At 40.5% G+C, this 17,503-nt stretch overlaps 1 protein-coding gene across 2 annotated transcripts in view; it reads left to right on the top strand.

The window, feature by feature from the left end:
• The window catches only part of C1H3orf18 (chromosome 1 C3orf18 homolog), a 31,157-nt gene extending 14,129 nt beyond the window's left edge, over positions 1-17,028 (top strand). For both annotated transcript variants that reach the window (XM_074283348.1, XM_074283349.1), the window contains 4 exons: positions 234-672; positions 5,343-5,368; positions 8,183-8,312; positions 10,553-17,028. In XM_074283348.1, coding sequence (XP_074139449.1) covers positions 442-672; positions 5,343-5,368; positions 8,183-8,312; positions 10,553-10,633 — 468 coding nt within the window. In that variant the 5' untranslated portion in view covers positions 234-441 and the 3' untranslated portion in view covers positions 10,634-17,028. The remainder of the gene's footprint in view (positions 1-233; positions 673-5,342; positions 5,369-8,182; positions 8,313-10,552) is intronic.
• The last annotated feature ends 475 nt before the right edge of the window (positions 17,029-17,503 follow it).

Here is a 17,503-nt window from a genome sequence, read left to right as displayed (position 1 = left end):
AGAAAAAAACAAAAGACAAAATAGGCTTTTACATTCTCAACTATACAAAATACAGTTCTTTTATTGCAAATTCAGTTCAATCTAGTTAATGTTATTAAATGAACAGAGTGATCTCAGATCCCGTAAAGAATGTTCTAAAAATAAGGATTTCATAGATTTTTTTCACTTGTCTTCAAATTTCAGCTTTCTCCATCCCCACCCCACCCCTATTTGTTTTTTTTCCATAACTTCAGCGTTTTTGGACATTTGGCACCTCTGGACCCAGAAGCCAAGGCTCCTTCTTCAGTGGGATACATAGTAGCAAGCCTGTGCATATGATGGTAGAGACAGACCCTCCCAGGGAAGCCCTGGGGAAATCCCAATCTGCTTAAAACCTTTGGAAGATTGTCCTGCTTGGGACAGTTGCTGGAGGACTGGACCTGGTGTGGCCAGACTCTTGGGATGACTTACAGCCCAGCTTCCCCTCGGGACTTGTATCGAAGCAGCCCCTCTAGCCCAGAGCCTGACCTGGGGACCACAGATGGGGCTGCTTCAGAGAGCGCTACTCTCAGTCCTGAAACTACCAGTTTTAACAGCACCAAGATTCCAGATGTGGCCAGCAGTGGAACCAACATGGGGACAATGTTACTATCCTTTGGAATCATCACTGTGATTGGCTTGGCCATGGCAATGGTAAGAGATCAAAGGATGAAAAAAGATTATAAAGAAACCCACAAATGGAGGCAAGGGAGGGAAGTAATAAATTTGTTTTTTGGTATCTGTCCTGGAAGATCTAAGATTTTAACCCAGATTTTTTAACTCCAAAGAGGCGCTTTTGCCAGAAGTGAGCCATGACAGGCAGTAGGTAGGAGCTTCTCATCTTCCAAATCACTGAATCAAAGACCTTAGCAATCAAATTGTGAGATCATAGAATATTCAAGCTGGAAGGGTCCTTTGTGATTACTAGTCTAACTTCTCCCCTTTTACAGGAGAGGGAACTGAGGCCCAGAGAGGGAAGGGACTGGCTCAGGGTCACCCATCCATTAGTGGCAGAGCTAGGACTCCTTCTCCCTTATTTAAATTTACATTTGATACACCATGGTGACTCTTTTACCTTGGGTAACACCTAATGGGCTTAAAACACTGAGATTGGTTGGACATATGTCTTTTCTGTGACCCTGAGGCAAACAGGGAGATACCCTGATTATACTCATCATTTATTTTTACAGCTCAGTGGGTACTTATGATAATTCTTTTAGGACCTTGATGGCCTATGATTCAATATTGAGGCAGAATGACAAGTATCTTTTTAGCTTTTTGAACTAATGCCAAAAAATACACCTAGTTTCTGGGAGGCAGCATAGAAACTCCAAGCCAGGAATCCCATGTTCTGATCTCTCTACCTTGCTGATTGATTTTGGGCAAATACTTTTATCTCTTCTGAGCCACAGTTTTCTTACCTGTAAAATGGGTGGGTTTGGACCAGAATCGAGGTTTCCTTCCAGCTTTGATTATCTGTAAATGTTCCCCATGCTACTGAGGCTCTCAGATCTATAGAGGGAGAGTAACTAGATTAATATCTCAGAAGCCTGGGGTCTCACCTTCTTTCCAGGAAGACTTAGTTCTTCCAAGTTCTCTTAGCCCTAACCCATAGGGTAGAATTCAAGTACTTTGTCCAGACTGGGCTCAAGACCAAGCTTGAGAAAGAAAAAGTTAGGGGGATAAACTCAGCTGGAATCAGTATAGCTAGCAGAGAAAGGTTGTTGCCTTTTCCAAATCAGAAGGAAGCAGAAACTGGTGGGATCAAGTGCTGGGGATAGATGAGGGATCCTACGAACAGGTTTCTAAATTTTTCTCTATTAAAGGGCCTGTAAGAGGAGGGAAGAGGCACTTCATTTATTCTGCTTCTGAGCCTTCTTTTCTCTGGACTTGATTTCCCTTCCAAAATCGGGGATGAATTCGTTAGTCTTGATTTCTAGGATTCCCCCTAGCCCTAAAAGTCTTGTCCCGCTCTGTCCCCATTCATATCCTAACCTATAGGTTTTCCAAATACATGCAAAGATAGTTTTCAATATTTATCTTTGTAAAACCCTTTGTAAAATCCAAATTCTCTCTCTCTCTCTCTCTCTCTCTCTCTCTCTCTCTCTCTCTCTCTCTCTCTCTCTCTCTCTCTCTCTCTCTCTCTCTCTCTCTCTCTCTCTCTCTCTCTCTCTCTCTCTCTCTCTCCTCTCTGCCCTTCTCCCAAGACAGCATCTTTAATCTATATAGATTAAACATGGCCTATAGATTTTCAGTGCAATTTGACAGACATTTTCAAGGTGCCTACTGTGTGCAAAGCCTTATGTCAAACACTAAAGAGATAATAAGTATTCTACAAGGAAAGGTTCCTGCCCTCCTACAGCTTCCAGTCTTGTAGAGAGATACTCCACAAATACATAAAATTATGTAATATTACATTAAAAATGCATGAAATACCCTGAGTTGGAAGGCTTACTGCAAGGAAAGTGAGCCAAGTATCTGCTTATTTCTGCAGGCAGCTAGATAACTCACTAGATAGACTGAAGACTCTGGAGCCGGTAAGACATGAGTTCAAATGTGACATCGGACACCTACTAGCCTTACTAACTGAATGATCCTGATTTGTCTGCCTCAATTTCTTCATCTATAAATGGGGATAATGATAGCACCTAATTCTAGGATTGCTGTGAGGATCAAATGAGAATGCTTGTGCTCTTATTTTCAGAGAAAGGGCCCTTAGGATCTCCCATCCCCACACATGGTTCCTGCCCTCATGAGTCTGGGAGATTCTCTTGCTTCATGGAGCTCTCCTTCTGGCTCTAGCTCCTCCCCTGTCACCTTGTGTGCCATCTTTTTCATGCAATCTTCTTGGCTCTCTCACCCTGTAAAAGAGTCTTCCTTTTCTTTACTTTTTTTTTTTTTTTTTTCCCCTGAGGCTGGGGTTTAGTGACTTGCCCAGGGTCACATAGCCAGGAAGTGTTAAGTGTCTGAGACTAGATTTGAACTCAGGTCCTCCTGAATTCAGGGCTGGTGCTCTATCCACTGCGCCACCTAGCTGCCCCTAGGAGTCTTCCTTTTCTAGTAAGTCTGCTGGAGGCATTCTTCTCACTTTCCTTTGCATCTGTTTCTGTGAGTCTCCCTTAGGTCACAATTTTCTTAGAAATTAGGCCCTGGGCAAAATGCCAGATCTCTCACCTAGAACATTTCTTTGAATCGAATGGAAGGGATTTCAGTTGCCTTGGGTTATTTGTGTCTTAAGGGGGAGATGCCTTGACAATCTATTTGTCAGTGTCATTTATAGCCTACAAACCTAGCAACAAGTTTTCTCCTATCTGCCCCCAAAAGCAAAATGGCCAATGTTGATAGAACCCAATTTTTAAAAAAATAGCCTTTTATTTTCAATATATATATAGTTTTCAACATTCACGCTTACAAAACTTTGTATTCCAATTTTTTCTTCCTCCCTTCTCCTCAGTCCTTCCCCTAGATAGCAAATAATCCAACATATGTCAAACATGTACATTCTTCTATACATATTTCCACATTTATCATGCTGCATCAGAAAAGTCCAAAAGGGAAAAGGGAATAAGATGAGAAAGAAAAAAAAAACCCACAAGCAAACAACAACAAAAAGGTGAAAATACTATGTTATGATCCATATTCAGTCCCCATAGTTCTTTCTCTGAATACAGATGGCTCTCTCCATCACAAGTCTATTGGAACTGGCCTGAATCACCTCATTGTTGAGAAGAGCCATGACCATCAGAATTGATCGTTACATAATCTTGTTTTTGCTATATACAATATTCTCTTAGTAGAACCTAAATTTTGACCAGAGAAACCCCCTTTCTCTTATTCTCATGATAGTGAGGACTTGCTTGACCACTACAGAGGAAGACAGAAATTAAGGGAACTTAATTGGCCCACTGGACTAAGGGAATTCCCTAGTTTTAATGGGCTACTCAATCCCTACCTTCTGGAAGCTCGTAATCCAAGGTGGCTGTGCTGCTCCTATCCTCAGGGATAGGAGTCTGATATCCACTCTTTATCCTCAAAGTGCCTCTGATCTGAAGGGCTTTCTCAACCCCTAATCTCAGGGAACCCTTGATATGAAGTAGGAAGAGCGCCTCAGAAGTAAGAAGAGAGCCTTTGTTTTCATGAAATAAGGGAGGGATCAGGCCCCATTCCTCAGGGAGTCCCCAGACTAAAGAGGACATAGAACCCATACCCTTAGAGCCCTTTAGTGGTCATGCCCTAATGGTCTGATGGGAATACAACCTTTGCCCTCAGAGACCGGCCTCCCCCTCAGTCTTGAGGAAGGGGCAGAGTAGAGTATAAAACTCTCACATGAAGAAGGGGATCTTGGCCAAGTTGCCCCCTCATTTAGGGGAGCATTTACAAATTTTAGATCATGGATATTCTACACTTCTCTGTATCTGTCCACAACCTCTAGTCTCTCTATCCCATCCCAAGATAATGTTTGGGGCAGGTATCAGGTAGACAAAAGCAGGGAAGTGGAAATTTGTGTGCTACAGGTGGGCAAAACTGGTGCCCCCTTCCTCAGCTTTTCTAAGAACCCTGAGAAGGCTTAGTCCCTGAAAGGGTCTAAGTGAGGTGTGTATAGGAGCTGATCTTGTCAGGAATGGGACTCCTATTAATTTAATTTCACCAACATTTATGAAGGTCTCACTGGATATATAAAAAGGTGAGGGGAAAAAAGGTTCTTCCCCTCAGGGAGCTTAAAATCTTTTATTTAGTCAAGATTGAGTCTTTATGACCCCATCTAGGTTTTTCTTGGTAGAGATATTGGAGGGGTTTGCCACTTCCTTCTCCAACTCATTATATAGATAAGAAAACTGAGGCAAAAAGGCTTAAGTGACTTGCCTGGGATCATACAGCTAAGTGTCTGATGGCACATTTGAATTCAGGACGACGAATCTTCCTAACTTCAGGCCTGATGGTCTATCCACTGTGCCACCTAGCTGTCCCCATAAAATCTACAAGGGATAATGAAACTTATATTGCCAGACTACTTTAATATTTGCAAAGAATGTTTCCCTACAACTCTGTGAGATCATTAATGAGAATATTATTATCCTCTTTTTACAGAAGGGAAAATTGAAGCTCACATTTATTTATAGGTGATCCCACAATAGTAAAACCTTATTCAGGTTTCCTAGTTCTATACATTGCTTTTTCTTTCCTGTCAAATAGTATCACCTGCCCTCCCCTAGACACCAAGATCATCAAATGCTTGACTTGTAGCCCATCTCCCCTTCTTGCCTCTTCTTTAGGAAAGGTTTGCCCACCTTGCAATAATAACTCTGTCTCTCCTTTTCTCCTAGGTTTTGTACATCAGGAAAAGGAAAAGGTAATTCCCTCATTCTCCCCCTGCCCCAGGCTTTTTGTACCGGGAGCAGAGCAAAGAAGGGGAAACATGGAGAAACAACCAAGGGAAGAGAAAGGAGAAACAGAAATACACACATATGCAATTATACATACACACTCATACAGATACACTTATATACACATGCACACACACTCATAATCATATACATACATACATATACACTTACACATACTCATACACACAAACAGGCCTTGGACAGAGCTGAGGTAGTAGTGGGGATCAGATCCCTGCTCCTAGGACAGGATGCCCATGGTTGTAGAACTGGGTGAGTGGGTGAACACTTCTTTCCAGGTCCCCAGTGACTCCTCTGGAGGACAATATTCGCTCTCATTTCTCTGTCCTCCCTCGGCCATCTTTTTTGATCCAAAACTGGAATTTCATTCTATCCTGAAGGCTGATAACTTCTTGGCAATTTATATTTATATATTTATAACCTTAGAGAACTATCTGGGGTACAGAGAGGTTGGGTAACTTGCTCAGGATCACATAACTGCTGTATTATCGTTCTGACTTGAACTCAAGCCTTCCTAACATAAAGTTTTCCCTCTATCAGGCCACATTGCCTCTCTTAGTCCTTTAAGTTTTAAACAATACTTTCCTCACAGGTATAGTTATTATTGCACTCATTTCATAGATAGGAAACTGAAACAAAAGAGATCTGTCCACTGTTCAACCTCTAATTGGGGGATCAAGGCAAAAAAAAATTAAAAAAAGATAGAAATGGATTTATTTCCTGTCCACAAGGAGTCTGCTAGGGGTAATGCGTAAGAGTCAGGAATTGAACTCAGATCTTTTTGACTGGGAGAACGATACTCATTCCATTCACTTTGACAAATCTCAGCTGTTTTTTAAACCATAGAGTTAGAACATGCCTGATGGAAGTGAAAAACACTAAAATTCAAATAGTGATTTTCACTTAGACATCTGTGGTCAAAGTAAATCACATTCGTGTGGCTCAGTGGAGAGAGTGCTAGGAATCAGAAAGATTTCAGATACAGCCTTAGACTGACCATGTGAGCTTGAGCAAATCACCTAACTGGTCTCAGTTTCTGCATCTGTAAAATGGAGATAATAATAGCATACCATCACTACCCCTGGGCTGTTGTAAGTCTCAAGATAATATTTGTAATGTGCTTTTCAAACCTTAAAGAGCTATGTAAATGTTATGTAAATGTGCTTATGGAAAGCAGGTGAACTTGGAGGCTTCTACCTTAAGCTACTCCTCCCCTCCTTCTATATCCATAGGATGGCATAACTCCATGCCATCTTTTTCCAGGCCCCCAGTCTCATTGCCACCCTGTCTTGGGTCTTTTGGCTTCAACTTAGGAAGGCTCTGCCTTGGAAATCAATAATTCTACTTTTGCTACCTCAAATCTCAACTAAGTTATCCTCTGAAAATAAGTTTTTGCAAAGTCAATTGTTTTTTCCCCTGTGTACATTAATGGAAGTCAAGCACCAAAGGTAGGTAGATAAATCTTATTATTTATTGTTGGAGAAAAGACAAACAAACATGAAAACTCATAATTGCTCAAGTGACCTTGACCTTAACATAGTTAGTTAGTAGATGTAGTAAAAGAGAATTCAGACTGGGATTCCAGACACTCGAATTCTAATTTGACTTTGTCATCAACTTTTTGTGTGATGTTGAACTCTTCTTATTGGATCTGTTTCCCTATTTGGAAAAAAAAAAGAGGGATGATATGTAAGATCCCTACCTTCAGAGAAATTTATGCCAGTATAGCCTCAAAATGGGAATCAGGAGACATAGCTGCGGAAATGCTGTCTATACCAAAGCTCCTTAAATTATAGGTCTCAACCTTACATGCAATAATTGAATGTGGTCGTGAAATTATATTATCCATAAATGTTTGGTTTGTATAGCTATTTTATATGCCTATATACCCAAGGTTATATAAAAAATTACTCAGGAAAAAAGAGTTTGCAAATGAAAAAAAATTTAAGAAGCCCTGCTCTATCCCATCTCTGACATTCTCTCTTCTATGTTCTAGCTTCTTTTTCTGTTATTGAGATTCTATATTCTAAGGCCCCTCCTAGACTGACATTATTTGTTCTGTGTTCTAAGATCTCTTTTTCTGGTGCTGACATTCTGACTATGAGATTAACAGTCTCATAGTCTATGAATTCCAAAGCAAGCACACACATTGTGATTAATAGCTGTTCCTTTGGTTCATATGCACTCCCTTCCACTCACAAGTAAGGCAGTGTGGGCTGTCCATAAGACTCCTTCATGTTTTGTAGCCAATCAGTATGGAAGCGCAATAGGCTGTGGGCTGATCCTGAGCCCCCATGGGAAGGCCTTAATGGTGGGAGCATGTCATAGGAGGTCCTACCCTCAAGAGGCCCTGCCAACTCTGAATAACTTGCCAAAAATGGGTAAGGGTGAGATGAAGGTATGGGTTTATGAATACAGAGGTCATAGGTCCCAGAGCTGGAAGGAACTTTAGAGGCCCAGAAAACCGAAGTGATTTGCCCAAAGTCCTGAGCTACTTAACAGAAGTGATTCTGAGCTAGATCTTTTAACTCTAAATCTAGGACCCAAAAAGGGGGCAGGGGAAGGGCAGTACTGAGAAAGGAAGGCCTGCGTTTGTCTCTCCCTATCAGCAGCCATTGCCTCCCCCATCATACCCATGGTTATGTCTTAGGCCACTTAATAGAGCATTCAGTCCCGACTGTGTGCAGAGTGAGGCCTTCCCTAGCACCAGATGGGGAGAGAGGGAAAGGGACCTCACAGCCCACCCTTCCCTCTGCTTTCAGGCTGGAGAAGCTGAGGCACCAGCTTATGCCCATGTACAACTTCGACCCCACAGAGGAGCAAGATGAGCTGGAGCAGGAGCTGCTGGAGCATGGGAGAGATGCGGCCTCCGCACAGGCCTCTCAGAACAAGGTACCGGATTCTCTTCTCTCTGTCTCTGTCTCTCTCTGTCTTCTCTCTCTCTTTCTCTCTCTCTTCCTCTCTTTCTGTCTCTGTCTCCCTCTCTTTCTCATCTTCTCTTTCTTTCTCTCTCATCCTTTGTTATTCTCACTCTCATTTGCTCTTTCTCATTCTCTCCTCTCTCACTGTCACTCTCATTCTTTCTCATTGTCACTCTTTTTTTTTCTTTGTCGATGTCATTCTCTCTCTCTTTCTCATCCTTCGTCATTCACACTCTCATTCTCTCTCATTCTCTCATTGTCACTCTTTTTTTCTCTCTCTCTGTCATTCTCTCTCTCTTTTTGTCAGGCTCATTCTTTCTCATTCTCACTCTCATTATCTCTCTCTCTCTCTCCTTATTTTCCTCTCTTATTGTCACTCTCTCTTTTTTTCTTTGTCTCTCTGTCATTTTCACTCTCTCTCTCATCTCTCTTACTCTCATTCTCTCTTTCTCTCCCACTACTTCTAAAGTCTAGTTAAACCTCAGGCTCTGCTTTAGTGAGGCTCACTATCTAGTCATCAGGGGATAAAATAGAACATTGACAACCATAATATGCTTAAGTCATCAGAAAGCTTCCAGGTGCTGAAAGGGATGAAAGGAAAGCAAGCCATTGTTGAAGGGAGACTAAAAAGAGCTTCCAGGAAGCTGCATTAAATTTGGGCATTAAAGAGGATAGGCTTGGAAAAGTAGATAGAATGAACAGGAAGGACTGGGTTTAAATTCTACCTCAGCTACTTACTAGCCCTATGACTCTGTTTGTCATTTAATCTCTCAATTCTCAGTTTGCTAATCTGTAAAATGGGGAGAATAATGACTTCTAGTTTAAAAGATAATTGTACCAATGAGATACTATTTACTAAGTGTTTTCTAAGATTTAAAGCACTATATAAATGTTATCTACCATTATCATTATTATTGTTATTTTTAAAGGGTAGGTAGGAATTCAGTCAAAAAGAAAAAGAGAATGTTACAGACATATAGGGAACAAGCAGAGTCCTAAGTACAAAATATGGAAAGCACAGGCCATGTGTCAGGGCAATGAATAATCCAGTTTGTCTGGAGTGGAGGTCATGCATGAGGGTAGTAGGAAATAACCTAGAAAAGATAATTGTGGGGGCTAAATGGCAACAATGGATGAATGCTGGCCCTGAAGTCAGGAGGACCTGGAGTCATTAAATACTTCCTAGCCGTGTGACCCTGAGCAAGTTACTTAACCCCAATTGCCTCAGGAAAACAAAAGATAATGTGCTATTCATTTATTATGCAGTTATGTACACCTTGTATGTGCCCATCTCTGGACCAGAGGTTGTAAGATGATGGGAGAGGAACTCAGTCTGGGGAAAAGAGCAAAACATAGATAAAACATAGATGACCAGGAGTCAAGAGACCTGAATTTCAGTCTTGGTTTTAAAAAGCAAAAGCAGCCATATGCATTTACACACACACACACACACACACACACACACACACACACACACACACACACATATTTGTATATATACATATATATATATATGATTATGGATATAAAAGATAATGTAGATATATTTATAATTTATACAGATTATATATAATAAATTGCATGTAAATGGAAAAGATTTTATATGTGCATATGTATGCACATGTGTCTATGTGCACACATGTATAATACATGCATACGTGTATGTAGATATTGTATGCATGTGTGTATATACATTTATTTTTCTTCATCTCCCAGGGAACTAGCCTTCTACACAAAGAATAATAAAAGGGGGTGGGGAGGAAGCAGTCAATAAAACTAGGCAAAATCCCTCACTTCTATCAAAAAAGAAAAGGGAGTAATTCTCTTGCTTCTTTGTGAGGGTTAAGCTTGGTCATTAGAATTTCACAACATTGAATGCCATTTGTTACTGTTGTTCTTTTCCTTCACTTTGTTATCTTCATGTCTATTGCCTTCATCTATTTATTTTACTTTGTATCAGTGTGTTGAAGCTTCTCATGCTTCTCTGTATCCCTCATATCCGTTATCTCGTAGCTACAGTAACATTCTCCTACATCCTCGGGGCACTTTTCCGCCCACTTTGCAGGCTGTATCTTGAACTCACTGTTTAGCCTTGGGAGCTTTCCTTCCCTGGTACCCAGGTTTCCCCTTCTGTGTTGGGTTTTGCCTGAGCAGTCTCTAAGGCTTTCCCCTTTGTTCTCTGATGGTCTTCAATCTGCTGTTTCCTTGCAGATCCTGCTGACTAACCAAGGCCCGATGCAGAGACCCAGCCGGCTGGTTTTCACTGACGTGGCCAATGCCATTAACGCTTGACTGGCGTCGGTCCTAGTTGTGGGATGCAGCTGGGGCAAGGAGGACAACGCCCTTCACCGGCCAGCACTAACTCTAATGATGGGAGCCCAGAGCTGGCTCTGTTGGGAAGGCCTCCCGGACATTTCTATTTCTAGCCCACACAGTGCTGCCTGACCTGCAATTTATAAAGCTCCAGCTGGACAAAAAATTGGCATCATAGCACAGCATGTGGAGAGATAGTGTGCCCATGATATAGGACAAAAATGGGACCTGAGGGGCCTGGTCCTCTCTTCCGGAGGCATCAACCTACTCCACAATTTGTGGGTTTTCTGTGCCTCACCCTGCCTCTCCCTTTCCCTTCCTCCCACCCTTCCTCCCTATGCTTCAAGCAAATCACACCGAGGTAATACCTGGCTTAAACTGATGAACAAAGAAGTTGGAATTTATAAGTACAACAGGCTAAAATTTAGGTCAAGCTCAGTGGTCAGCTTTTGTGTGTGCGTATGTGAAGCTGAAGCCATCATACCCACAAAGCCTTTCGATTATTTCCTCTCACCTTGTCCCCAAATGGTATATTACCTATTCAACAAAAGATAAAGGAAAAGGGGTGAAGGGAGAAAGGGAGGGATTAAAATAGAAAAGAAAAAGAAAGATCACAAAAAATAAAGGAGAAGGGATGAATGGGAGAGGGAGCGCTAAAAACAGGAAAGAGAAAGGGAGACATAGGGATAGAGAAGGAGAGATAGAGTGAGGGATAGAAGAGAAGAGAGAAAGGGAAGAAAGAGAAGGAGGGAGATAAAAGATAGAAATGGGAGAGAAAGATTTAGAGAAAGCAAGGGAAGGAGAGTCTGGGCAGGCTCTCATTATAGCCCTGATCTATGTCTGGAATCCTTACATGCTTGGAACAAGTACTTCCATTTTTTTATGGGAAAAGTCTCTGATGAGTTGAGTGGGTAGATCTAGAGTTAGTTGGAAAGGGAAACCAGTGACTCATGGAAAGGCTCCCCTCTGTACCCCCCCACCCCATCCCCCACTTAAGACTCCTGGGATTGCTTATGAGGCGAATATAGAGTCATATTTTTAGAGAGTAAACACTTGGGGACCTTTATTTGCACCCCTGAAGAGTCAAAGAAGGGCTGAGAGACATGTGGAACAATCAAAGGCATTCAGAACCATCCACTCTCCATTGAATAGATGGCACGTGAACACTTCTGGATTAGCATCTGGACTAGACTTGGCTTGGAGGAAAGACAATTTCTGTGAGAGTCTATGCTGACTACTCCAGATAATCTAGCTGCACCATTAATAAATGTCTGGAGTGTGTGTGTGTGTGTGTGTGTGTGTGTGTGTGTGTGTGTGTGCGCGCATATGTTTCTATGTGAAAGCATATATGCCTGCTTTTGTATGTGATCAAGCATACAAAACAACAACAGACATGTTTGTTGAACATGTACTTCTATGTCTGTGTGCCTGTAAAGACCCGAAGATTAGTTTTTGTTGCTTTTTTAATTCCCACAATAGACACTTAATCCATCTAAAATAACTTCCCCTTATGATTCTGGTGGTGCTATCAGAATAAGACTGTTTCTTGACTCTAGGTTGGGTGGGAATCAGGTAGTTGCTTCCTGTCATCCGAGCAGTCTTGGGAACTGGGCTAGGAGACAACTGGAGGAGGTAGAGGTTTGGGAAGCAGAAGCCAGCTCAGGTCTAATCACCAAAGGTCAATGTCAACATTTTTATGAACCTTTCCACTTTCCTCCTTTATGGAGCAAGAACACTCTTCAAAAGGCAAACATGTTTGCACCATGTTCTCTACTCACCTTTCAGTAAATACTGCAGTACTTGTAGCTGCAGACCCTTAAAATGGGGAGCCTTATACCCCACCAGGATTGGGATGGGGTGTTGTTGACAGCTCAGAGGAAAGGGACAAAAGGAGGTCTTTGGAAAACACCCGGCAAAGCATCTTGCTTGTTTGTTGGGCTGACTACATTAGAGCCAGACCTTCCACTCAGGGAGTGGATACCCAATTGAATTCAATTAATGCAATTCAAAAAATATCCATTAAACATCTGCTGCCCTGAAAAAGCTCTGCTAGGCCTTAGAAACCGTATACAGTTTATCTAAGACAAGATCCTTGCCCTTTATGGTGCTCAGGATTTAGGATGAGAAAAAGACACAAACATGAATAATTATAATGCACAATATTTCCTTTTAAAATAGTATTTTGGTTTTTCCCAATTACTTATAAAGACAATTTTAAAAATTCACTAAATTTTTTTTTGAGTTCCAAATTTTCTCTTTCCCTCCCTTACTTCTCCCCTTCCTAAGATGATAAGCAATTTGATATAGGTTATATATGTGCAATCTTATAAAACAGTTCCATATTAGTTGTGTTGATGTGGAATATTTGACAGGTTCATTAGAGAGGTTCAAAGTCTTGTATGAGATCCCAGTTCATTCTTAAAGTTAAAAAAAAATTCCCCTACTTCCCAGGTAGATTACAAGATCTTTGTGGGCAGGTCTGTCTCACTTTTGTTTTTGTGTCCTCTGCATCTAATATAATGTCTGGCACATAGTAGATGCATAATAAATGCTTGTTGATTAATTTTATATCTAAAATTCAATGCCCATCCAACCTCTGTCCTTTCCCCTACCTCCCATGATAACTGCACATTTATTTCAGCTAACAGGAGATAAAGTAGATTCTGTGTGTGTGTGTGTGTGTGTGTGTGTGTGTGTGTGTGTGTGTGTGTGTGTGTGTGTGTTGGGGGAAGAGAGCATGAATTTTGAGCTTTTTCTGTAGCATAAATACTACCTGTCAGGGCTTGGGAAGGCTTTACTAAGGGAACAGAATTTATAAATTCCTGCTTTAAGAAACTATAAATATATTGGCCCTTCAGTATGTTCCAAGGTCTTTGGATAATTTAGCATTCCCATTAAGGTGTAATTTAATGCTGAGGGTTTCCACGTGAAGGCATTAAAGATGCAATTAAGATGTTTATATGAACTGAAGTGAGAACCTGTTAAATCCTGTGTATTTGCAGGGTGGAGCATCCATCCTGGCACCCAGTGGGGAGCATGCTGGGATTAGGAATCAGAGCATCCACGACTGAATTTCCACTTTGCTGCTTATGTAGCCTTCAGTAAATTACTTGCCTACTATTGGAGTACTCTTAGAGGAGTATAGATAGACTAACAGCAGCAAGGGACCTTAAAGGTCATTGAATTCAAACACTATTTGAACAGAAAATTCCTCTCCAACCTCCCCCACAAATGGTCACTCAGTCTCTATTTGAATTCCTAGCAATGGAGCTCACTATCTTGTGAGGAAGTCCTTTTCATTTTAGGATAACTAATTGTTAGGCGGACAGCTAGGTGACATAGTGGATGGCATCAGGCCCATAGTAAAAAAAACCTGAATTCAAATTTGGCCTCAGATACATACTAGCTGCGTGTTCCTGGGCAAGTCACTTACCACTGCTTTGTCTCAGCTCCCTCATCTCTAAAATGAACTAGAGAAAGAAATGGTAAATCATTCTGGAATCTTTGGCAAGAAAATCCCAAATGGGGTCACAAATAGTTGACTATGACTGAGACAACTCAACAATTGTTCGGAAGTTCTACATGTTTTATTGAAGGCTGCTTCTCATGAAACTCATTGCTCTTTGACATAAAAAAAAAAAAAAGCCTAATCCCCTACTCAAGACTCCTGAGTCTTCCAAGGAACAGAGTGGCAAATACTTTGAGGAGCAATATGATAAACTCTCTTCTGCTCTCTTCCCCTTTTTCCACTATAACCAGACCAAAGTCTTCTAGATTAAACTTTTGTCAGTCCTTCAACCTATATCCAGACTTCTCACCATACCATTATTCTTCTTCAGGACGTGCTCAATTTGGACAATGTTGCTCCATTTTGACAATACACTTCCTAAAATATATCACTCACACGGGACTGAACTAGATTTGATCTGGGCAGAGGAAAGCCATAGGGCTGGAGTCTGATTCTTGACTCTATTACTTCTTAGTTGTGCAGAGTTTGGCAGTAATTGAACTTTTAGTCTTTAATCATCTTTTTGTACATATGTTATTTGGTGTCACACTTAGGAGCCAAAAGAGATAGAGAACATTTAGGTGCCATGCAGCTACCATTGAGCATTGGCTACTACCACTGCTGGTGCCCTAGTTGCCAGGTCTATGTTATGACAATTACTGATGACTTGGGGAGCTCATTCCCAGAATTGTATTGGCATATTATACAAGATCAGGTACATGAGTAGTACAGCAAGGACAGAGATAAAGAGGACCAGAGTTGTAGCTGCTGTGAAACTTCAGCAATTGTGTATATGAGATATTTCATTTCCTTGGAGTATATTCCTAGCAGTGATATTTTAGTCACTTTCTTGGCATCATTCCAAAACTGTTGGTATAAATTGGTCTAACCATTCTGGAAAGCAATTTGTCTTTAATTTGCTACTTATAATATATTTTGGGTTTTTTATATTGCTTTTATTTCTCAACCTATGCCTTTTCCCTTTTCCCACTTTGGGAGTCATCTCTTACAATAACAACAACAGAGAGAGGGGAAAAGCATATCAGCAAAACTAACAAGATATCAGTTTATTCCAACATAATATGCGATGTTCTATGCATGAAGTTTTCCAAGCCTAAAAAGGAAAGAAATTATATATTTTTTTATCTTCCTATCAGGACCAAGCTTGGTCATTATATTTATGTGGCAACCAGTCTCAATTGCTTTTGTTCCTTCCATTTCCATTTTTGTAGTCTCTCTTTATAGTATTTTCCTGGTTCTGCTTTCTTCTCTATGTATCAACTCACACATATACTCCTATCTTTTCCAGTGTTTCCTTTTATTCTTTAAAGTGAGGCAATCAGTAAAGCATGATGGATTAGATGCTGGACTGGAGTCAGTAAAACCTAAGCCCAAATCTTGTTTCAAACAATAATTGTGTGACCTTGAGCAGTCACAATATCTCTTGTCTCCATTTTCTCATCTGTAAAACAGGGATAATATCCACTCATAGAGTTGTGAAAATCAAACAACACTTATAAAGTGCTTTGCAAATCTTAAAGTGCCATCATTCAAGTGATTATCACTCAGCCTTTTGTTTCATTATATATGAAATATTACTGATTTCATTTTATGTCAAATATTCCAGAAACACACTTTGTTTCATGCCATTCTTTCATCTACTTTGTTTCTAGTTCTTTGGACATGTTATATTTGGTATACGTGGGACGTTCTTAGCATTGATTTTCTTGGAGTGCATGGTTAGCAGTGGGATTGCAAAATCAAAGGGTATGGAAGTTTTAGTAATTTTAATGATATTATTCTAAATTGTTTTCATTAAGATGTTTATATGAATTGAAATGAGAACTTAATCCAGAACTCCATCCCCAATAATCTATTAGTATGCCTGTCTTTGGAGATCTCCTCCAACATTGGTCATTAGCATCTTTTGTCAATTTTTCCAGTTTTCTGAGTCTGAGGTAAAACATTGGAATTATTTTGATCTGTTTTCTTATTAGCAATTTGAAGGAATTTTTCATATTCTTTTTTCCCCTGAGGCAATTGGGATTAAGTGATTTGCCCAGGGTCACACAGCTAGGAAGTGTTAAGTGTCTGAGACCAGATTTTTGAACTCAGGCCCTCCTGACTTCAGGGCTGGTGCTCTATTCACTGTGCCACCTAGCTGCCCCAGAATCTTTTATATTCTTAATAGTTTTCACATCTTTACCTGAGGACCTATCTTTCTCTCTATTCTTTGACACTTTATCCATTGGGGAAAAAGCTTTTGATCATAAGCATTTGTTAGTTTTCTATATGTAAGTTGAATATCAAGCCAAATATCTAAGATATTTGATGTAAAGATTCCCTTGAGGATTAATTGATCTATCTATCCTTTGACCCTTTATCTATTGGAGAAAAAGCTTTAGATCATAAGCATTTTTAGTTTTCTATATGGATCTTAAATATCAAGCCAAATATCTAAGATATTTGATGTAAAGCTTCTCCCTCCCCATTTGCTCACTTCCTTTTTTAACTTAGTCACATTGATTTTGTTGATGCCACAACAACAAATGTGTAGGAAGTAGCTATAATGTACTTAAGTATCACTTAATGTAGAAAACAAAATCAAAAACTGGTTCCTGCCTTCAAGTAGTTTACATTTTACTCTGGGACACTTCACCCAATCTCTTCTTTTTCTGTTGCAGTCTCAGAGAATGAGGTAGCTGACAATGCTAAGCCCTCTGCTTATGGTCTTTGATGCTTCCCTTTTCCTTTTTCTTCAGAAGCTACCACGGAAGAATGACTGGCCCTTCCACCTCCTTTTGCAGCTGGCGATGGATCCTTTCAGCTTGAAATTCTTTAATATACTCGTATGATTCCACAATTACTTCGGTGGCTCCTTTTGTGCTATTCCTCTTATTTCAAATCATTGTTCTACGACTGGACCCCTTGAAGAGTATGGCATGAAAGGAAGGGCAAACTGTTGCTAGATTTTAGAATTTGAGATTCTAGAATTCTCAGGGGAGGGACAGCCTTAACACAGGTCAATGTGTTTCTCATCAAGACAAAGGACTTATCTGAAGGGTTCAGGGTCACTATTAGTTTAGGAGCAGTCCCATTTTTGTGCTAAGGAATCAAGCTGACAGATCTTGGCTCACTCATCTTTGTTTCCTGATCAGAGGGTGGATCAGAGGTTAGCTGAACAGATTTGGGTCCTGGGGAAAGGAAAGCCTTTCCATTTACATGTTATTCCTCCCTGCTCCTGAAAACTAGTTACCAATTTCTCAGGGCACGAGCATATAGAAATAACACTTGGTATTTGTAACAAGTTAGTCCTGGGGAAAGGAAAGCCTTTCCATTTA

The sequence above is a fragment of the Sminthopsis crassicaudata genome, chromosome 1 (assembly GCF_048593235.1).
Source record: "Sminthopsis crassicaudata isolate SCR6 chromosome 1, ASM4859323v1, whole genome shotgun sequence".
Taxonomy (NCBI): domain Eukaryota; kingdom Metazoa; phylum Chordata; class Mammalia; order Dasyuromorphia; family Dasyuridae; genus Sminthopsis; species Sminthopsis crassicaudata.
Note: the sequence above shows the minus strand (reverse complement) of the source record. Positions and strands in the feature narration are given on the sequence as shown.